Source organism: Ruditapes philippinarum, unplaced genomic scaffold (assembly GCF_026571515.1).
Source record: "Ruditapes philippinarum isolate M1 unplaced genomic scaffold, ASM2657151v2 ctg772_1_1_1_1, whole genome shotgun sequence".
In the NCBI taxonomy this organism is placed as follows: Eukaryota; Metazoa; Mollusca; class Bivalvia; order Venerida; family Veneridae; genus Ruditapes; species Ruditapes philippinarum.
This window is the reverse complement of record NW_026855572.1, coordinates 145356-170191: the sequence shown is the minus strand read 5'-3', so window position 1 is coordinate 170191 and position 24836 is coordinate 145356. Positions and strand designations below refer to the sequence as shown.

The 24836-nt window shown below is 32.7% G+C and overlaps 1 protein-coding gene across 2 annotated transcripts in view; it reads left to right on the top strand.

Annotated features, from left to right (window-relative positions):
* The window catches only part of LOC132743741 (protein CLEC16A-like), a 74812-nt gene extending 55950 nt beyond the window's left edge, over positions 1–18862 (top strand). For both annotated transcript variants that reach the window (XM_060732305.1, XM_060732304.1), the window contains exons 20-22: positions 9109–9214; positions 14712–14982; positions 15350–18862. In XM_060732305.1, the coding sequence (XP_060588288.1) occupies positions 9109–9214; positions 14712–14982; positions 15350–16551 (1579 nt within the window). In that variant the 3' untranslated portion in view covers positions 16552–18862. The remainder of the gene's footprint in view (positions 1–9108; positions 9215–14711; positions 14983–15349) is intronic.
* Positions 18863–24836: the final 5974 nt, after the last annotated feature.

Genomic DNA, 24836 nt, shown 5'->3' with positions numbered 1-24836 from the left:
CATACTTGTTCACCATCATAACCTCCATCTACAGACAAGAGTACATAACTCTGTAAAGGTTTTTGACAGAATTATGGCCCTTTTTTGACTTAGAAAGTGTATTGAGCTTGGTTAAGTTTTTTGTACCACCTCACTTTATTTCAAAACCATTGGAGGTATTGCTTTGAAACTAACCATACTTGTTTACCATCACGACCTTCATCAACAGACAAGAGGACATAACTCTGTCAAGGTTTTTGACAGAATTATGCCCCTTTTTGACTTAGAAAATACATTGAATATGGGTAAAAATCCACTTATTGCCTTAACCCTTTGAGATATTGCTTTGAAACTTTTAATGCTATTTCACATCATTACCCCCATCTGTACGCAAGAGAAGGTAACTCTGTCAAGGATTTGTTTTAAAAATTAAGGCCTTTTATCGACTTAGAATCTTGGTTAAGTTTTTAGTACCAGTCCACTTTTTGACTGAACTGTTTGAGATATTAATTTGAAAGTTGGAATACTTGTTTACAATCATGATTCCCAAACATGTCCAGGAGAAGGTAATTCTGTCAAAGATTTTATTTGAATTATGGCCCTTAACTGTCAATGTTTTGTATTATAGGCAAGCACTAAAAAACTTAAAAAATCTAAAAAAATTCATTCCTATCCACTTGTTCACTTTACCATAAATTATGTCATATAAACATTGCTGTAATATTCAAGGGTATCAAACAACTAGTTCACTTTAAAAATACAGAGATTCTTGTATTGCCTTTTACTGCAAAAACTTTTTTTATTGGCAAGCAATAAAAAAGTCGAGCGCGCTGTCTTACGGACAGCTCTTGTTTGCCTGTCACTTTCCCACTTTAAGCGGGTACTCCCACTTTCTGCAGCGGTATTTACAAAGATTTTTCTTAAAATAAGGGGTATTTTTACAAATCAAAGGAATCTCCCTCTTTTTAGCTCACCTGTCACAAAGTGACAGGGTGAGCTTTTGTGATCGCTTTTCGTCCGGCGTCCGTCCGTCCGTCCGTAAACTTTTACTTTAAATGACATCTCCTCATAAACCACTAAGCCAATTTCATCCAAATTTCACAGGAATGTTGCTTTGGTGGTCACCTTTAAAAATTGTTCAAAGAATTTAATTCCATGCAAAACTCTGGTTGCCATGGCAACCGAAAAAAAAAACTTTAAATATCTTTTTTTAAAAAACCATAAGAGCTAGAGCTTAGATATTTGGCATGAAAAACATCATTCTAGTGAGTGTGTCTACCAAGTTTGTTCAAATAAAAAGCCCTGGGGTCAAAATTGGCCCGCCCCGGGGGTCATTGATTTTCCCTATATGCATATAGTAAAAACTTAAAAAAATCTTCTTTTAAAGAACCCAAAGAGCTAGAGCTAAGATATTTAGCATGAAAATGTTCTAATTGGTGTCTACCAAGTTTGTTCAAAATAAAAGCCCTGGGGTCAAAATTGGCCCCGCCCCGGGGGTCATTGATTTTCCCTATATGCATATAGTAAAAACTTAAAAAACCTTCTTTTAAAGAACTCAAAGAGCTAGAGCTTAGATATTTGGCATGAAACATCTTTTAGTGAGTGTCTACCAAGTTTGTTCAAATAAAAGCCCTTTGGTCAAAATTGGCCCCGCCCCGGGGGTCATTGATTTTCCCTATATGCATATAGTAAAAACTTAAAAAATCTTCTTTTAAAGAACCCAAAGAGCTAGAGCTAAGATATTTAGCATGAAACATGTTCTGATGGGTGTCTACCAAGTTTTGTTCAAATAAAAAGCCTTGGGGTGAAAATTGGCCCCGCCCCGGGGGTCATTGATTTTCCCTATATGCATATAGTAAAAACTTAAAAAATCTTCTTTTAAAGGACTCAAACAGCTAGAGCTTAGATATTTGGCATGAAAACATCTTCTAGTGTGTGTCTACCAAGTTTGTTCAAATAAAAGCCCTGGGGTCAAAATTGGCCCGCCCCGGGGGGTCATTGATTTTCCCTATATGCATATAGTAAAAAACTTTGAAAAAATCTTCTTTTAAAGAACCCAAAGAGCTAGAGCTAAGATATTTAGCATGAAACATCTTCTAATGGGTGTCTACCAAGTATGTTCAAATAAAAGCCCTGGGGTGAAAATTGGCCCCGCCCCGGGGGTCATTGATTTTCCCTATATGCATATAGTAAAAACTTAAAAAATCTTCTTTTAAAGAACTCGAAGAGCTATGGCTAAGATATTGAGCATCAAACATGTTCTAATAGGTGTCTACCAAGTTTGTTCAAATACAAGCCCAGGGGTGAAAATTGGCCCCGCCCCGGGGGTCATTGATTTTCTTTATATGTGTTTAGCAAAAACTTTAAATCTTCTTTGAAAAAACCCAAATAGCTAGAGTTTAGATATTAAGCATGAAACATCTTCTAGTAAGTGTCTACAAAGTTTGTTCAAATAAAAGCCCTGGGGTCAAAACTGGCCCGGCCCCAGGGACGTCATTGTTTTTAACTATATGTGTATAGTAAAAACTAAAAAAAATCTTCTTTTAAAAAGCCCAATGAGCTAGAACTTAAATGTTTAGCATGAAACATCTTCTTATGGGTGTCTACCAAGTTTGTGCAAATAAAAGCCCTTGGGTTAAATTGGCTCTGCAACGTTGGGGGAGTGGGGGTTGGGGGGGCCTATATACAGGTGAGCGACCTCAGGGCCATCATGGCCCTCTTGTTGATGTAAAATCTCCCACTTGATCATCTAAAAAAAAGTTCACATGACTATACCTGTTTGGAATTACAGAATAATTGTACTATTTAAGAATTTAGCATTTTTTTAAGTAAATTCTTTCTTCAAAAACTGTAATCACACACACTAAAGGTATATCAGGTGTCACAGCTCTTAGGTGTCATAATGTACACTAGTTACGTATTGTGTGAGATAATAATGGCTCTGTTCTCCTACAAGCAAACAGTTATTGATATTTGCATGTATAACATAGCATTTCCTGGTACTTGAATTCTCTAACTAATCAAGATTTTCTAGGAAATTCCAGCAGATAAAATATCTATAGCCAAATAAGGAAAATAGGCATGATTCATAAAAATAGATTCTAGGAAATATCTGCCATGTGTTACATAGAATTGCTAAAAAAAATGCTAATCACTTGAAAGTGCAGACAGATTCATTATTATAGCTGAAATGGTATAGTGAGCTTAACCCTTTAATGTTTTACATTACAACTATTGTTAATCAAAGGGAATTTTTGTAAAAAACTAAAATGTATATAACTTGAAGGCCAGACCACATTATGATATTTGAAAACCAGTAAATAGTTGTCAACTTGTAGTATGGTCCCATCATTTGCACCACCAGCATTTAGAGCCTGCTTATAAACTGTCTTTATAACATAAGTTTATATGAATAGATTAAGCTCTAAAATTAGTAATCACTCCAAAAAGACTTTGTGATATTAAAGCTATCATTTAGATATCTGACTAATTTTATAACTTACCATTAGTTATAATGTACATTAGTATGACAAATTTTAAAAACTAAACCTCAGAACTCAGACTGTTGTGTATACAACCAGAACAAACTTTGATGAATGTTTTTGACTTAATTTACTTAAATGTAGTTTGACTTAAAGCAGTTTGACTTAATGTAGTTTGACTTAATAATGCAGTTTGACTTAAAGCAGTTTGACTTAAAGCAGTTTGACTTAATGCAGTTTGACATGTTGCAGTTTGACTTAATTCAGTTTGACTTAATATAGTGTCTTAATATTATATAGTTTGACTTAATGCAGTTCAACTTCATTCAGTTTGACTAAATGCAGTTTTAACTTAATATAGTTTGACTAAATGCAGTTTTAACTTAGTGTAGTTTGACTCAGCTTGATTTAATATAGTTTAACCTAATACAGTTCAACTTAATGTAGTTTGACTTAATAATGCAGTTTGACATATTGTTGTTTGACTTAATAATGCAGTTTGACATATTGTAGTTTGACTTAATAATGCAGTTTGAAATATTGTAGTTTGACTAAATGCAGTTTGACTTAATATAGTTTGACTCAATATAGCAGTATTTATTTTTATTTTTCTCTGTCTTCTTTATGGATTCTTAATGTGACTGTGTCTTGATGGTTTAAGCTCTCGTTACTCGAAAATTTATCTGTAGATACTGTAAGAAAAATATCAAAATTTGAAAATTACAAAAAACGTGCATCCTAATGCAATGTTATACAAGATAGTTGAAAGTGACACATCTTTGATCACTGTAATACAAGAATATATATAAAGATAGTTTGATGTCTCAAATTATTTACTTGTATCTGATGTTACAAAAATTAGGATGACAAATTTCACAACTTTTATCTGGAAAAAAAAAACAAAAAACAATGTAGGTTTGACAATTTTTGTACAACAATCAGAATTTGTAATAGTTTGAGAATAAAAACTGAGCAGCTCACATTGAATTTAATGTTGTATAAAAATATTTTAATTTATTTATAATTATCAGAGTTACAGCCACTGATTTTATTATGATTATGAAATGAAATCAGTTTAGATATAGGCATTTTTATTTTCGGATATCCTGGACCACTGTATGTAGTTTTAAACGCTTAAACTAGAAAGAATGCAGACTTTGTCAAACATTAAAAGGGACTCCACTGAGGTTTAAAAGCCTAAAAACATAACATTTGAATTTCTTACATAAATTAGCAGGGGTACTTTAAACAGAAATTATATTTGCAAAGATAGTTAAGAAAGATATTTTGAAATAAATTGAAAATCGTATTTTTTTTGCTTTTTTAGCCATATTTGAGTGAAAGCGTTTAAACGCTTTTCATTTTGGGTCATTTTTGGCCGGGTTGCACTGGTGCCAACCCGGGTTATAGTATGGTGAATGTTTGGCGGCGGGCGGGGAAAAAACTTTCTTAACAGTTTTCTCAGCAACTACTTATCACAGCCTTTTGATATTTGGTATACAGCATCTACACATGGTCCCATACTGTGGGATTCGATTTCAGGTCTATCACTCATCCACTTCCTGTTTGCCGACTTAGTTAAATTTTCAACATTAATGTAGTAAGAAATTTTCGTAACAGTTTTCTCAGCAACTACTTATCACAGCCTTTTTATATTTGGTATACAGCCTTATCACGTGGTCGCATACTGTGGGATTTGATTTCAGGTCTGTAGCTCATCCACTTTGCCGACTTAGTTAAATTTTGACATAATTAATGATCAATAGATAGTAGGAAATTTTCGTAACAGTTTTCTTAGCAACTACTTACCACAGCCTCTTGATATGTGGTTCACAGCATTGACATGACTGTGGTCCCATATTGTGGGATTCCATTTCAGGTCTGATGCTCATTCTTTTCTGGTTTAACAACTAAGTTAAATTTTCAACATCAATGGTCAGACAGTGGTAGAAAATTCAAGTAACATCACAGCCTCATGATATTTTGTATACATATGCAACCCGGCCTTTTCTGTCTTTGACCCATTTTTTACAATTTGAATAATTATTCTGGAAAAACCAAGTGCGCGAATGATCTGAAATCTTGCACATAGATTAGTGGTCTAAACCTACATCAAATGGTACATTTATCAGGAAAAAATATTTTCAGTCCCATCATGTCAAAAAACCTCAGTGGAGGTGATGAAACATAAATGAAAGCAGTTTTACATTGAAAAGCTGTTGAGTTGTTTGACTTCATTCAAACTGTATGAACAGATATTAATTGATATTAAGTATGATAGATAAAATATTTTGATACAGTTCTTCTTAGAAAGTTGCAAACTCTTCAGAGAATTGATAAATTGTTTAACATTGATAAACCAAAGGGAGTTAACCTAGCTGCGTAAGAATGTTAATGCACAAAGTAGATTAAAAGTAGATATACAAATGTATTAGCTTTGTTTTGGTATATATATCTAGGTTATTCAAATATAGCAGGATTAAAACGCCCTAATACGGAAGTGAAAAATAACCCAGCTCAGATAAGAAGATTAAAATAGTAATGATGTTTGTGCTAATGACCAAATTAAATGCAGATTATGACGTCATGTCCCGGCTAAATTTTTGCCATGCTTTTAGTATCTGGAATTGGCTATCACAAATTTCAGTGATTTAATTCATTATTGTTAGGTGATGTTTGAGATGTTTGAATATATGCAAAAGTCGTACATGCTTCTAAATATAAAGGATATCGAGTAATGTACAATATGCATGGCTCAAAATTTTCCTAACAATATAATCATTAAACTTGAGGGATACAAATTAATGAAATTTTATGACTTTTGACTCAGGTTTTGACACAAATATTATTAAATATCAACTTTACAAGTGGCCTTTAGACAATCATTGATTCTGTATTTATTTTCTTCCCCTCCGTCAGGAGCTTTATGTAATGTTGAAATAACTTATGTGATCCATAAAATTATGTTAATTATGACTGTCATAATATATTACCATGTCTTTGTTAACGGCTATATATTACAGATCAATATTCACGTTAATGGGGTTTAAAGGCATTCTGTAGGTTTTAAGTCAAGCTTTTTTTCTTCAGTATTTAAAGTTTTGAATTGCAAAAAAAGAGAAAAGGTTTAAGTGACTTATAATAGACTTGTAATGTTTTATAAATGAGGCTTTTTAGTTATATCAGTAAGGAAAGAAAATTATGTCAGGGCCAACAGTTACTTTATTATAGACCATTAAAATACCGGCTCTTCAAATCTAACAATAAAAGCTTGTTACTCAATTGTATTGTTGTAACATGCAATTAGCTAGGGGAAAAAAAAGGAACAAAACATATTTGATGAGTTTTGATCACTTTCAAATGGAAAGGGATATTGAAAATTAAGTTGTAAAATTTCCAATTTAAGTCTGGGAAGGAATAATGATATCTGTCATAATGTTGCGGTTTGGATCGGAATATCTGTCCCAAGGGGGGTCGACCCGCCCATAAGCGGGTTCCAGAGGGATATTTTTTCTTGCATATTCTACCATATTCCATTATATTTTAAATTCTTAACCTTAATAAAACAATTTTCCGTGGAAATTTGTTATTACACCCGTAAACAGGGTATGAAATTACAACTTCATTCATAAAGGTAAAATTAAGTCATCCTAAGCAAGTCATTGCTAATAGCAGGCAACTCATCTGGCAACACCAATTAATGCCAGATGAAATTTCCGGCATAGGTAAAACTAACAGAAACACCAGTCTGATATGCAAAAAAAATATGTATTGTTTTGTAGAGATGGTATTTAAGAGGCTAGCTGTCACAGTTGTAGAGCGGAACCTTGAATGTTATGAATACAGTTAGTAATACTGATATGATGGACGTGGCCTGCTTTTTCACTATACTTATTGTGTTTTTGCCTGTTGATAAGGATGATGAACAGTTTCTTAAATTTTTTTCTATTATTCGCCTTTATTGTGAATCTCAAAATGAGGAGATTCTACAATGTGAGGAAGTCCAAAGCCATCTTAAATTTTCCCATCAAACATCAGTCAGTTCTACCAGCCAAACAGACATTCCTGAAGCTTGACAGAACTTGCGGGTTGTTCTTATCACTTGTAAAGATTCCAATTTTACAATGTATCCCTTTAAAAGTCAGTCAATTTCAGGAAGCCTAGAACAAATTTTAGCGACATTGATGAGTTATCAACTTGTCTACTAAAAGCGCCATATGACCTTAACTGACTGTTGCTGTGCAGCCTTAAACAAAACAAAAAAAGGGAAAAAAGTATGCATACATTCAAGACTAGTTTGGCAGGCTTAGCAGAAGTATTACTTTACATGCAGTGACAGACTTTTTTCCATACCAATTTCATAAATAGTGAAACTAAAAGTCCAGGAATATACTTGAAATAAACGTGCTATGCTTGAAGCCTTTAAATGGCTGAGGAAAAACTTTAAATCTTATCTTGATTAATAATTGAAATTAATATCCATATGTTACCACAGCTTTATTGTATATATTTATATAATTTCCTCAATTCGAAAATAACAAAATCAAATAACCTGTTAATTACATTGACACTAGGAAGTGTTTCGTACAATGTACAGTCAAATCAAATAAATCTAAAACTTTACATCATAAGTTAATTAAGGAACTTGCAGGATTTGTTGTGACCTAGTGGATTAGATGTCTGCCTCTCGACCCAGGGATCATGGGTATGAGCAGGTCGCAACTGTGGTCCAACTTCCTTCATTATAAATGACACCAGTACTGGTTGGTTCCAGGAAGTGGACTCCAAAATGATTAATATAAGTTTCAAGAACTTGTTTTGCAATCGCGCTTAAATAAATATGTATAAACTAACTTAGGAATTGTGACTTAAATGTATTTATTATATTATTTTGAAGATTAATTGTGAACAGTTGCTGTAATAATGACACATGCCTACATTTTCACCAGTTCAGATAAGCCTGACCAGTGTTCACAATCATAAAGCAGGCTCACTATATACTATATATTAGAATTTTAACATCCTTCATATAAGCAATAGATGGTCCGGAAGTCACAGCACAGCCAGTCCATTATGATAAAACACAGTGCTAACTAGTGTCATTTTGTTCTTTAATCTTGATGAGCCTTACATAGTTTATTTTCTCACTTATGGTCAGCATTTTAACCCAATTGACCAGTAATATCACATAGAGTATCCAGGGGGTCTTCCTCCAGCAGTTTAATTCTTTAAGTTGCCCTTTCATTCTTACCCTTATCAAGCTAATTGATCTAAACAGAACATGTCCATCTGAACAAAACCATTCATCATTTTTAGGGAATATTTTAGAAAAATGTATATGAACGAATAATGTACAGTGCAGACATTGACCAGTGCCATTTGATCTTGGTCTGCACTGGTTGCATGGGTAGAATCTGTTACAATCAGCAGAAAAGGGGTTAATTATATACTTCTGTAGCATATAAAAACTCTACATAATAAATAAAAGCTATCCAAATATAGAACAAGACTTTTGATGACTGTGAGGTAAGTTAAGGTCTTCTAATACATCCCTGATATCATAAACTTCCTTCTATTAATGTATTTTACAAACTTAATTGGAAGAGTTTTGCTTTGTATTGAAATATAAATTATTTTCATTTTCCAGGAAACAAAAACGTTTTCTTGTCATCGATGCCTTACAGATGATTCTGGTTGAACCGGATATCAGACGACTAGGCTGGGGCATTGTAACATTTGTCGGATTCCTGCAGGTATATCTATAATATACATGTATTCATTAATAGTCTATGTATTTCTTAGACCTGGTTCCCCTTACCAGGTTGGGCCCAATACTTTGAAATTACCCATAGATATATGTCTTGTATTCTGCAAAGATATTCAAAGCTTGGATATCTTTGCAGAATACAATTAGATATACAGTCAAACGTGTATTAAGCGACCACGCAAGGGAAACACCCAAAACGGTCGCTTAATGAAACGGTCTCTTAAGACAGTCAGCATTATATTAAAGTCAAAATTTATAAATGACATCTTTCTTATGCGGTGAGAATGTTTTTCAACTTCGTTTTTATAAACATGTTGAATAATAAGTACGCTTCGATAATCTAAATGAATGCAAATGTAAAAAATAATTTTCTGATACAATTAAACTTCGTTTGCTCGAACTCGGTTCGCTCGAATACCTCCTTTTGCTCGAACTCATCGTCCAGTCCCGGCAAAATTCCTATATAATATATATTGTTCTACCTCGGATCGCTCGAACACCTATCGCTCGAACTTTCGAACATGATCTCTGGTCCCTTCGGCAGAAATATAGTGTAAATCACACCTTTTCGGTCGAACACAAACAGACAACAAAAGTTGCAGGTCGACATGTTCTAAATAATTGACAGTCGGTGAAACACATGTTTTTAACACCTCATGATCGTGACAAAGGCAATTAAGGTTAATTGATACAAAATAAAAGGTGTTGTAACCGATTTGTTTGTTATGATAAAATTGTATATTTGCCGTCTTTAGTAACGATAAAAAGAAAACAACTCCTGAAATTCGCAAAAGTCAATAAATAAATGACGTTTACCCGGACGGCTTTAATAACAACAGTGGTTCATGTATCGTGAATTGTCAGTGTAATCTATTTATAGAATGATACTTGTACGTGTTTATTTTAGTAAATGACTATAAATATATGCTGCTGTAAAATGTTATTTTTTATATTTAATTAATTCATTGTTTAAAATAAAATAAATTCCATAATAGACATATAAATATATTTTGAACATTGTTCACAGTTTGGATAATGATCGCCCAATCGAACTCAACCAATTACAATATGCATAAATATAGATTAACACAGTGTACCGTTAATATTGTTTTCAATAGGATCATAATTCTTTATATGACGTATTCGACAAACAGATGTTCTAACAACAATTATATTGACATATTTATCATTTGACCTATGTAAGCTGGAAAACCTTTAGATATGTTTTCTATGTAATAATAGTTCAACCTCGCTTGGCTCGAACTACCGATCTCTCGAACAAATTTTCACAGACCCTCCGAGTTCGAGCGAACGAAGTTCGACTGTATTTATTGACAAAACAGTTTTGATCCATTACGTACATGTTTGACATTTTTTCCAGAATATTTTAACTTCGCTGTTGTTTGTCCTTGATTTCAACACAAAAACCCTAGTGAAGATATTTTCTGTTGTGCATTTTTTCATTTGAAATAAACAAACTACATCGAATTGTTACGATTAATTTAATTCCTGATCAAGTTCAAGGTCAATTCATTGCAGTCTAAATGTCAACAAGCGTAGCGTATACACCATCTCATTATTGGATAATACACGTCACTTCATTTGCATACGCTAAAACGGTTTGGGAAATAGAGTTTTTAGCACGTTTATTTGTTGTATTTTGATTGTTGACACTTGAGACATTACGAGGTGGCGTTCTCTAAAAACACAGTTACTTGACAGGTAAAAGTGGTTGTCTAATGAAAAGATTTATCTCAATTAGGTGACTAATTAGCGGTCACTGGTCGCGTTGAGCAAAAGTCGCTTAATACATGAAATATATAGAGAGAAAATGATCGGGGGGAATTTAAAGTGGCCGTTTAAGACAAAAGTCGCTTAATACACGTGGTCGCATGGGCAAGTTGGACTGTATCTATGGGTTGTAATATAGGTATGGAGATAAAGTGTGCTAAGTAGCTTACTGTAATAGAATGAAACCTGATTTCCTTGTGTGCTTAAATTATTGCCCAACAGAATCTGCGGTGAAGCTCCATTTACAAAAGTTGAAGAGTCATTATGACTCTCTACCAAGATTGTTGGCCGGGTTACACAGGTGCAAACCCCGGTTATAGTATGGTGACTGTCGGGTGGTTGGGCAGGTGGCAGATGGCGGATGGGGAAAAACTTTTCGTAACAGTTTTCTCAGCAACTACTTATCACAGCCTCTTGATATTTGGCATACAGCATTGACACATGGTCCCATACTTTGGGATTTGATTTCAGGTCTGTTGCTTATCCACTTCCTGTTTACCAACTTAGTTAAATTTTCGACATTAATGGTCAATGGTAGGAAATGTTGGTAACAGTTTTCTCAGCAACTACCTATCACAGTCTCTTAAAATTTGGTATACAGCATTGACACATAGTCCCATACTGTGGGATTTGATTTCAGGTCTGTCGCTCATCCTTTTCATGTTTACCAACTTGGTTAACTAACCCTAACCCTAACAGGAGTTATGGGTTTAACTTAATGTATATAGAAAGACCTTAAAAAAATGTTTGTCTGTGGAAGTAGAAAAGCTAGAACTTAGAAATTTTGCATGAAACATCATCTTGTGGACCTCTACCAAAGTTGCTGAAATTATGACTCTGTGGTCAAAATAGCCTTGCCCAGGAATATTAGTTTTCCTTATAATGTATACTTTAAATTTTCAAAAGTATAGGTAAGTCATGACTAGTAGATGAGCTGTATTGATTTTGAAGTCAAAGGTCAAGATCACAGTTGCCTTACCACTTAACCTGTGCCCAGCTCATTACTATAGAGAATGTTTTATTACCCTTCCAGATTTTTTCCGCCTTTTTGATTGGATATTGATCACCCGAAAGAAATTGATATAACCGAGCCAGATGGGTAATATACACACTAAATTTCCCCGTTGGGTACCCAACGTTGTAAACAACATGCGCTGAGGTGATGCGCGTACGGTTCGATTTTACGCGGTGTAAATTCCGATTTACAAGCACTTTTTAACTGTCAAATAAAAAATATTTACAAAAATAGAGTAATGATATATATTCACATCAGTATTGAAAACAAATATGACCTTGTGAAAGCTTGATATTAATAACAAAAAAGTGCGTTCAAACGACTACTCCTTTTATCTTGTTTACATTCGTTAGGTACGGGAAAAATACGTCATGTATTTATGTGACGTCATGTTGTGACGAAGAGGTACCCTAAAGGGAATCTTATTTCGACGTTTCATTTGAAACAGCAATGATTTTTTAAAAAATCGTCTAAACTCTGCAGGGGAAGGGTAATAAGATAATTATTTTGGTTTTGGAGTGATATATGTGGATATATTACCTGCCAAGATAAAATATCACCCTCGCCTAACGGCTCGGGTGAAATAAAATCTTAACAGGTAATATATCCACATATATCACTCCAAAACCAAAATAACATTATAATACAATTTAGTACCCAGGTGAGCACTTTTGGCCTATATGCCCTCCTGTGTGATACACATGTAAATCTTCCTAACCCAAAAGAACTAACTTCCTTGTTTCACTTCTGAGAAAACATACAGATAATATAACACAAATGTAAACATGTAAGTTTTGAGTAAGTTAATATAGTATTATTGTACAGCAATTATATTTAGTCATGAGATGAATAAAGCAATTGAGTCAGCAGCTGTTTTTACGTCTTTTTATACGAATATATAAACCATTGAATCTGTTTAAATTACAATTAGATAAACAATAATTGTCTTTGGAACCAGTAGGTCAATAATTACCTAAATCACTACTTATAATTATTGCAGACTAATCAAATTCTGCATTATCTAGGGGGTCAATAGTCTACTGTGCAAAGATATAAGATAAAATAAATTTGTAATTCCTTGAAGAGACACATTTCCATGTACTAAATTAGGTCATTATAAATGTAAGTTAAACATGTATATTATATTAAGATATTTTTCAATTAGTGTCAAGTGCTATAGACCGATATAGAGGTTTTTCCTAGAAAGAGGGAATCACCAATTTATAGTATATAAGTGTGTCACCGGGCTTCCTGCTACCTTTTACGATAAATTATTTTTTTAAAAACATTCTTCAAATGGTAAGATAGATAAGTCTTCAAATGGAGTTATTGGATAACAACAATCATAATTGGTAATGGGATAAATTGGTCAAGGATTGCATGTAAATGAGTATTCTGTGCATTTTGTAAAATACAGTCATGTTTTGTTCATGTAATTTGTCAAAGAATAAAAATAGTGGTTATGTACAGTATGAAGTTAGACCAAATTTTTGGGGTCTTAAGCTATATATCTCGGCCCACTTTTATTTTTGTTTACTTCAAGCTGCTAACTGGTTTTAAATGTTAAAACGTGATTACTATATATTTAAAGACTTGAACTTAATTTCTTTTATGAAGCTATGTAGCTTAGCTTTTGACTTAGGTGGGTTATTCTACCCAGGTATTCAAGGAACAGATTAAACCTAACAATTTGCCAAATTTACCTAATTTGTGTTGGTTCAGCTTTAAAGTTCAATTCCAAAATAAAGATTGTTTAAATACATCTTAACATGAAAATACACATACAACCTCTATCTCAACATATAACCTCTATCTTTGCATGAAAATACACATATAACCTCTATCTTTACATGAAAATACACATATAACTTCTATCTTTACATGAAAATACACATACAGCCTCTATCTTTGCATGAAAATACACATATAACCTCTATCTTTGTATGAAAATACACATATAACCTCTATCTTTACATGAAAATACACATATAACTTCTATCTTTACATGAAAATACACATACAACCTCTATCTTTACATGAAAATACACATACAACCTCTATCTTTACATGAAAATACACATGTAACCTCTATCTTTACATAAAAATACACATTCAACCGCTATCTTTACATGAAATTACACATACAACCTTTATCTTTACATGCAAATACACATACAACCTCTATCTTTACATGAAAATACACAGATAACCTCTATCTCAACATATAACCTCTATCTTTGTATGAAAATACACATATAACTTCTATCTTTACATGAAAATACACATACAACCTCTATCTTTACATGAAAATACACAGATAACCTCTATCTCAACATATAACCTCTATCTTTGCATGAAAATACACATACAACCTCTATCTTTACATGCAAATACACATACAACCTTTATCTTTACATGCAAATACACATATAAATTCTATCTTCACATGAAAATACACATACAACCTCTATCTTTACATGCAAATACACATATAAATTCTATCTTTACATGAAAATACACATACAACCTCTATCTTTACATGAAAATACACATTCAACCTCTATCTTTACATGTAAATACACATACAGCCTCTATCTTTACATGAAAATACACATATAAATTCTATCTTTACATGAAAATACACATATAACCTCATTATTCTGCTTCATCTTTTTAGAACATAGAAGTGACTGGAGATAAAGAAGACAGTCGTTCACTACACATCACTGTACATAAACCGGCATCATCACATCATGCAAGACCTGTTCCACTGCTTGCCGCAAGATTCATATTTGACGATCATATACGTTGTATGGCTGCGAAACAAAGGTTAACGAAAGGTCGTATGAAAGCGAGGCAACAAAAGATGCAGATGATAGAGAAATTGTTAGACATTCCAGCTGAGACAGCTAGCCATGGAACATTCAGTAGATCAGGTCCAATCCCAGGTAAATTCTTTACACATAGAATTAAATAATTTAATCAAATATTCTATGATATGTAAGGGAAGAAAGCAAAAAATAATATGATGGCTTGTTCTATATAAAGTTTACATCTAGTTTGACTAATATGTTTATAGAGTGATTGTTTTAAACACTATTCTTTGGTCTGATGTCAGTTGTTTATTTGTCAGGAAAATGAAATTTGTCAACGTTAAAATAAAAAAAAACAATAAGGAAACCCCTCGAGACCTCTAATTTACAGGTCCGCTCTCTATATTTTAATTAGTAAAGCTAAATTATTAGCCTCCCAGGGCTTTATTGGAAGGTTTCTGAAACTTCCCCTCGAGAATGTTTGTATTGGTGTTCATTTCAGGTCGTGTTCACCCAGTAAGAGCATCTGCTAGTGTCACAGAAAGGAGATCACAGTCTTCTACTTCATTACATTCAGAAAGCAGGTCAAATGATCATACTTCTAGCCAATCAGGAGCAAGTACTGGTGTACTCAAATCTTCATCTGGTGATCAACAACATCATCGCACTGAGAGAGCCGAGTCTATTTTTGTAGAACAAGGAACTGAGTCGAGTACAGGCATTCAGACTTCAAAATTGGAAGTTAATACAACAGATACTGTAGATGATGTAGAAGTAGCAGAAGAAGCAACGTCTGAAATGGCTTTTCAAAGTTTACATCAAGCACCAAGTGAGATTGCCAACAGACACGACTCAAGTTCCCATGAGGGAAGTCCTGCCCCACAGGAGATTCCACTGGAAGACATGTCACGGAAAATGAAATCAAAACGTAAGGAACAATTAACTCGGGCGAAGTTAACTAAATCAAGACTAGCAGCAGAGTTACGTATGCAACAAGAGCAGTCGAGAAGCAATTCACAGAGTCCCAAGAGGAAACCAAGCTCAGAGAGTGTGACAAAGGTCAAACTGAGAGGTCGGTCAACTTCGTTAACAGATACACATGATAGTAGTGGACGAAGTAGAAGCGGAACACCAGAGAGACGTTTCCATAGTGAAAGTAGTCCTTTACCCTACTCCTCTAATTCTCATCATTCCTATAGATTGAAGAAAAAATCCAAAGAATGTCAAACACAAACTAGTATGCATGCTGAAGCACGTTCGTCCCGTAAAGACATTAAAGAAAGTTTGTTAAAATCCGATACTCCGAAAACATTAACACCCGCACCTTCGCCACCTGTGTCACTTGTGCCAAAGACAGATTTCGAAACTCCAATTAAAGATTCGCCAAAATTAATGCCACCAGTTGATGAAGATAGGGCTCGAAGTTTTAGCGATATATCCCAGGTGAGTAGTGAAAATGATATGTCATCACTTAGTAGTAGTAACAGGAGTTCGGACAGTTTGAATCCTCCAAATCTAGGGCTAGATGTCCCTGTGGGGGCCGGTGCAGAAATGACAACAGCCACTGTTAAAGTTGAGACTCTAAAACCTCCTCAAGTTACAGGAGGTAAAACAGCATCAGATAAACTTACCCAGTTGGCTCAAATCGTTCAACATTATAACTTTGACGGAGAAGAAGAGGCCACCACTGATATAGATAAATAAAATTAACAAGAAATCACTTACAAGCTTTGATTGCTTTTAAAAACTTTACATGTAGTGACAAAAGCTTAGTTGGATGGATGCTTGACTTTGTGTTGTCAAACATTGTAGCCATGTGACACAAAATATATGAGGGTGCAGGAAGAACCTTTTGTTTAATTAGGCTTTAGAAAAGTCAAAATTCATAATTCATTATCAATTAAGTGTATCAATTATTTTCAAGTGTTTCTATGAGATTTTGAGATTAAGTACAATGAATTCATAATATATTGCATGTGTCATAGTTTGTGAGATTTTATTTTATAATGCAAGAATTTGCATAATGACATTGTTAACTATTTATTGTTGATTAATTGTGTCATCATTGCATATGTTATGATTTTTCAGCTCATTGTTTCTTGAAAAATTTAAAAAGAAAATTTAATGATGGAGTTGATTACTTTTATTTGTGTACATGTAATAAAATTAAGGGACATAATTAGGTATGCATTTTCACAATAATGAAATCTTTCTGCTTTCTAAAGCTGCAGTACGTAAAAAAATATGCTCAGGCCAGTGTTCTGAGAAGTTGAATGATTATCATAAAATCAAATAAAACAATTTGCACATCTGTTTGTGTTGGTGAAATAAGGAGAAAATATTGGTCCACATGGCCAAACTGTACTGAAACTGATTTGTAATTTTTGCACTTAGGTTTGCATTTTTGTTTTAGAATTGTAAGGTGAACGCATTCAGATTACTTCTTCTAGGAAAATCTATTTTTGTTGGTTATTGAATAGCTGGAAAAAAGATTAATTTAACACCTGTATGTTTAAATGTATGACTTGGAATATACAATACAAGTTATCTATCACAGTAAAATAGGCTGAAATAAATGAAAAAATGGGCAAGATTTAAAAAAAAAAATAAAAAAATTAGGAAATATATCACGAGTACAAATGAACTATTTATAGCATCAACATCATCGAGGTACATCAAAACTGCATTGTACAAAATGATATGATGTATGTTATATGTTTTTTCATTGTCAGATGTTTTATAAATGTATATCAGGTTTTAAATTGCAAAGGTCATTGTATTATATGTAAAATTTCATGGAAAAAATATGTTTGCTTTTTTAAAGAGGTGATTTACTTTTCTAGGAAATAACAAAGTGTCTGAGTCATGAGGAATTAACATTATTTGGTTTCTATTATTGTCGGTCAGTGGCGTGTATTTTGATAACATAAGTGACATAAAATTAAAAGAATTTGTTGTTGATGATTGTTGACCTTTTAAGTTTTGTTTCCTTAAAACCACTGACTGAAACAAATTGCTTAAAATTACTATAAAAGTTAGGTACAAGGTCATGATCGCAGCTCTTGCAATATTGTTAGAATGGAAAACGCCCAGTCTACAGATGTAATGTTTGTGCAAATACAAGTCTTAGAAAGGAATACATTTGTCCGAGACCAAAGTCTCAAATGATAAGAGCCACGCCATGACAAAACCAACATAGTGTGTTTGCGACCAGCATGGATCCAGACCAGCCTGCGCATCCGCGCAGCCTGATCAGGATCCATGCTGTTCGCTATCAGTTTCTCTACTTGTAATAGGGTTTGTAAGGGAACTGCATGGATCCTGATCAGACTGCGCGGATGCACAGGCTGGTTTGGATCCATGTTGTATGCAAACGCACTATGTTGGTTTTGTCGTGACGCAGCTCAAATTTTTTAATATGACATATACGGAGAAATCTTCACCCTGAGTGCAGTAACATGTTAAATCATATTAAATAACAAAGGAGTTAACCTGTTATTGTACTTGGGTGACAAAATATGCATTAACTTACTACTTCCAACTGCAGCCGGCATGGCCTCTTACCTTAGCTGTAACACATGGATAAAACTTTGTGTCAGCTTGCATATTTCCCATTATGAATGAAATCTCTTTTTTCAGCTTTTTCAAGTTTTGAAATCCCTAAAATCAACAAAAAAGAATATTGCTCATCATTCAAGATAGGGGAGAAATTTATTACATGATATAGTAGACAGACTGGTTAAGATATTTAACGAAATTGACGGCTTGCATACAATTTGTATGATGTAATTTGTCTTTTAAATTTGTTCACAGCATTGTATAATGATGAATTGGTGGGTGTAGTTTTATACTGAAATTTAATGTTTTCTGTATATGTGGATTTCTTTAGAACTCTGCTCTTCACCATAATAAATCAAACTTTCGTTTTAATGAATTTTCTTTTTATTTGTTAAGATTAAACAGGATAAAATATAAGGATATTTTTGTGTTATTTCTTGGAATTTTAAGGTCATATTTTTTTTATGACACAGTTCTTATTTCTGATATAAAATTTCATCCTCGAAACCTAGTTTATTTTAATGTTACATTAATCTAAATGTAAATTCATCGAAATGTATCTTCCGATGATTTTTAGGTTATAAAAAAGATAATAGTAAAATTGAACTATAACAGATGGTTTTACATGATAAATAACAATAATGTGTCGGCCGGGACAAGTCGTTAAAATGTCAGACTAGTATTTTAAGGATCACTCGCCGCGTGGGTTCAAACCATGTCAGGGACAAGCTGTTGGTTTCTTTAATAGCAAGAAACTCCACACTTCTGCTTAGGACCGTTTGGTTCAAGGAACAGATTCAAGAGTGTGTGCTTATAGTTTCCTACACTATCTTTATTAACTAAATAGCTATGATAATAATAATAAAAAATTTCCAACATTGTGCACCTTAATATATATTACATCAGTTGTAAGCCTTTCACATCAGGCCCTTGTGACATTTTATTTCATATTGACACATTTAGTTTATATAGACGTGATTTTGAGATAAAAATAGATGAATTCCTGGTAGAAAGATTTTTTATTCATACTTAGAAATAACATTTTAAATGTCATGTGGCCAAGCTAAACTATTTTAGCGTGATGTTCCAGATTCTAGACTTGTACTGTAGACTGTAGGTAAAACTTTATTTTTTAGGCAATGTACGCGGTTGCACTGTATACTTACAAAGGTCATCGATTGTTAATGCTTAATCTTGAATTTACCCATGTGACCAGTGCAGACCAAGATTAGAACTGGCACATTCATGCCATCTTATATCATGGTCTGCACTGTTAGAATTCATTTAGTACTTATTTTTGATATATTATATTTCCCTAAAACTGATAAATGGTTTTGTCCAGATTAAAAGATAGACAAGTCCATTTAAGATATTTAGGTGTCGAGCATTAAGCTACATGTGTGTTACTACATGGTAAAAATAAAATGTCTGCTTTACTGTCATTCAGACCGACTTTATGCTCACGAAAACAAGGACACTGCATTCCTCCCACGTTAGCTGATAATGTTTTGTCCCCTAAATCTAAATGTTTATCTGCTAACTCAGGCTAAAAAATCTTACCCATTTTACAAACCTGTTTGTGCTAATTTTGTCCATAAAGGCCTGACTTGCATGGTGTAATTTTGATTTTTAATGTGACACACACTTTCCTTGTATTTTGTTTTTTATCTGATCTTTCTGCAAAATGTCAAAGTTTTAAATAGAAAAATGTTGAAAATATCACATGCAGTTGTTATTCTGTGACTTATTTGATGTGTACAAATAGAGAAATGTATCAAATTTCTTGTTATAAAATGTAACATTTTTTAATTTCAAATGCTATTTTATTAATAATTATGAATTGTTTACTAATGTACTCGTCTGTAATGTTAGACATTTTATTTTTTGCTCAATAATTGAAAATTAATGATTTCACGGAAATTCAAATGATTTTACGGAAATTCAATTTCCTGGAAAATGTCTGCGACTAATTCATTCCAAACACGTGATAATAATAATAATAGCATTGTTTATTACACATACAGCCTCTATCTTTGCATGAAAATACACATATAACCTCTATCTTGAAATGAAAATACACATATAACGTCTATCTTGAAATGAAAATACACATACAGCCTAATTATGCAGTAATGCAGTAATGGATGAAAGAGCATCTTGGAGTGAAGCAAATCGAGGGTTGACCACAAAACTGCAGTAACTTACATGAAATTAAAAAGGACTTACTACATTTTTGCTATCAACCCTCGACATATTACCCATATGCAATTAACCATCCACAATGCTTGGCATTTTCTTTATTCCTTCAAACTCTGCACTATAATAATGGAGACTCTAAAAACAAAGAAGTAACTTGCATGTTCTTAGCAAGTGTATGTCAGATTTTAATTTATTTAGAAATGCATGGAAACAGACATATTTTCATCAACTATAAGTGTTATAGGAAATAATGACATTTACAGGAAATGTGAAGACAAAATGGAAGCTGTTCTTTTGAGACATGGTGTATTTGATTGGATGTGCTTAGCTTCGTATATTTTAATTTGAAAGTTTAATTCCATGTCATATATCTTAAAACTTGTGATTTTAAGAATGGGGCTCAGGCTTTAATCTTTTCCATAATTTAATCATAATACTATTTCAATGTGAGCTTGATAAAAAAGATTTCCTACACAGCATAACTGTTAACCGCTAATCTAAGCTTAGCACAAGTACATGCACATTAAAATACCAATATATATATATATATATATATATATATATATATATATATATATATATATATATATATATATATATATATATATATATGGGTGGGGGGACAGGATGTACATACTCATGCACATACTCAACCTATCTCATACCAAGGTGAGTTAGCACTACAGTTTATTGTATTTAAGCTAAGTACCACAATTTGTCCCCTTTTATTAACTCTACCTAACCCACATCCCCATGTCAAGCTGACTTAATAGCAGTACATGGTTTATATTTTGGTTCACAATACCTTTAAGATGCATAAATCTGACTGTTTCCAGAACAGACCAGAAAATTGAGGATGGATCTGAATCTACCATTGTGATCAATGTATGATATTTTCAGATGTATTCTGATGATTACATTCACATAATATTCACATAATATATATTACAGATTATCAGTATTGTTAATCAATATTCATGTCCATTTACTAGAACAAGGTTTCTCATTGGTTATCAAGGGAAATGATGAATTTGTCCTCTAACTTGAGGATTAAATACTCTGTGTATTGCTGATACTATCATTATGTAAAATTGTCCTACTTATTTAAGGAGAATAAATCTATTATCTAATTTCATGGCCATGTTGAACCTTTGTAAGCTTGACTATTTAAAGAATAGGGAGAGCTATTATACGTACCCCTGTCACACTTTGATTAAGTTTTTGCTTGCTAGTTGGTATCTCCAAAACTACTTGAAGGGATTTTGTTGAAACTTCACAATGTGTGTGTGGCCGGTGATAATCTCACATGATGGGCACAGGTCACATAACTCTGAGTTACCTTTTTTTACAAAGTTAAGCCCCTTTATTTACTGTCTAACACTGAGAATTGTCTTAACATGCTGTCTTACTGACAACTCTTGTTATCGGATATTTCATACAGCCCTAAGCACTATTAACTAAAATTAATACACCAGTCAACAGTTAAATCCCCTTGCAAGCCCCTAACTGCTGGTATAGGGGAAGGGGCGGGGGAATCTGTGATGATCTGATCTATAATCACACACTGTGAAAAGGTCCAGCCCTTTTAGTAAAATCTCTTAGATTTTGGTGAATGTTAACTGTGATTAACCCAGCATTGTATACAGATCAAACTACTATCCTTGTTAGTCAAATAGTTCAGTTACTTTGAATATAAATGTACCATTATACACATGTATATTCTATATGTACACAAATATAGGATTAGGGAGTCTTAACTTTCTTTACTTTATGAAGTCAAATGAAAAATGTGCACCTACTTGTCCTCCAATGTGATTATGTTAAATGTAAAAGCTCCACATCCAGAGATACCATGTATAATTATGTTACATAGTTAATATCTGGTTGTTTTTGTCGTTTTTATTAGAAAAAAATGGCATTTCATTGATGAAAATTGAAAGAAAAGTATGTCCTTAAACTTTAATTCTGTAACCTGGTCAGGGATTGTGCAATATGATTTAATAACAATGTAGTAATATTTATATTAAAGGGACTCCACTGAAGGTTTTTTTCTTGAAATTATTTTTTCCAAGATTTTTTATACCATTTGATATAGGTGTCTACCAGTAACTGAATTGTGTTTAAATTTTCAGGTCATTTGCTCACTTTGTTTTTCTGGAATAATCATTTTTATTGTACAAAATGACCTAAATGAAAAGTTTTCAGTTTTTAAGATTTTTTACCTCAGTGAAGCTCCTTTAAATTATTGATGTTTTTGCTTTATCATTTGTATTTCTTGTATTTATTATTTTGTATTTGTCATTTATTATGAAATGCATTTTCTTATTTTACAGAATGTTCACATCATCTACTCCTTTTTTTTCCTTTTTTTTTTTCTTTTTTTAACTTTTATAGCAGCATGCCTCCAGATTCATGCTTATTTTCATGAAAACTTTGAAAATGTATTTAAAAGTTAAATATTGTGAAGTGAACAAAGAAAATTATTTGCACATTACAGTCGGCACTTACAATCCACATAAATTACCAGAAAGAGATCAGAATATTCAAAAATATCTGGCCCTTACTATGTTAGTCACACAGTAGAAACATGGTGATAAATACTGCAAAATCAGCCAATAATATCTTATTATCACACATGGCATGTATATCATTACTTGAATCTTTATTTTTCTTAAAATCTTGGATGTTCAACACTTTTCTGATGTTTGATTTTCTTGAAATAGTTTTGCTCATCTGAAGGCATGCAGCTTTATTGTTTTAATTTTATAAGTTTAAAGCTGCACGTCTCCAGATGAGCTAAAATATTTCAAGAAATATAATCTTTAGAAAAATGTATTAAGACCTTAAGAAAAGTAAAATGAATCAATATTTGATTAATTATTTACTTATTTACATATACTATGTGCTATTTATGACTGATTTTACAGTAATATTCACTATAATTCTACTGTGTTACTAATGCAGTAAGAGGTATTTTTGCATATTTTGACCTCTTTTTGGTAATTAACATGGATTGTAAGTGTCGTTTGCTATGTGTAAATTACTGTCTTTGTTCACTTCACATTACTTTAATTTACATTTAAATACATTTTTAAAAGTGTCATGAAAATTAGCATGAATCTGGAGGCATGCTGCTTTAAGTAAAGAAATGGTAATAAATATATGAGCCGCGTCACGACAAAACCAACATAATGGGTTTGCGACCAGCATGGATCCAGACCAGCCTGCGCATCCGCGCAGTCTGATCAGAATCCATGCTGTTCGCTTACAAACACTATAACAAGTAAAGAAACTGATAGCGAACAGCATGGATCCTGATCAGACTGCGCGGATGCGCAGGCTGGTCTGGATCCATGCTGGTCGCAAACCCATTATGTTGGTTTTGTCATGACACGGCTCATATAATTTTGACTATTTATGCCAGTGTTAAGGTCAGAGGTTTTTGTTATAATGGGCACAGCTAGGGTACAATGGAATAAAGTTTCTTCTTTTTTTTTTTTGCTATATTTTCTTATTTGGCAAATTTCCAATACTGGTAATATAAATTTAAATTATGTACATAATTTATGCATAAAATTTGAATTTTTCAAAGATTAAAAACTTATTTGTTTATTGAATAGTTAAATCTTAACATCATCTATTATGTTTTTGGCTTCATTTGCAATAAAATTCATATAAAAATTTATTTGACCTCTAGTTAATTAAATTTAAAAAATAATACAAACAGATGACATAGTTTTTTCCGAAAAAAGAAAAATTCTTTTTATAGTAAGTTAGTGCAAAATACTTAATTTTCAATATACTTGTCCTTGTTTCTTGTAATATTACAAAAGGAAATGTACTTTAAATGTGACTATTATTTGTTTTCTGAAAATAAAAAAACAACTTTCCAATTGACATATATTATCTGAATATTGTAAGTTTTTAGTATTAATATCATTAACTTTTAATTTCCTTAATTGTTTTCAGGTGGTTTTTTTTTCAATTGATTGGGCAAAAAAAAAAGATTTTCAGAAAAATATATTGTTTTTAAAAAAAGATCTTGTAACTGATATATCTTCCTTTATATAATGGCTTTATTTGATGACTGTGTTTTAAAAAAAACTTAATGGGTTCATGTTTGTATAAAATTGTCCTGTTAAAGCAGCATGCCTCCAGATTAGCCAAAATATTACAATAAAGTCAGACTTGAGAAAAATGTATGTACATTTTAGGAAAAGATTCAAGATTCA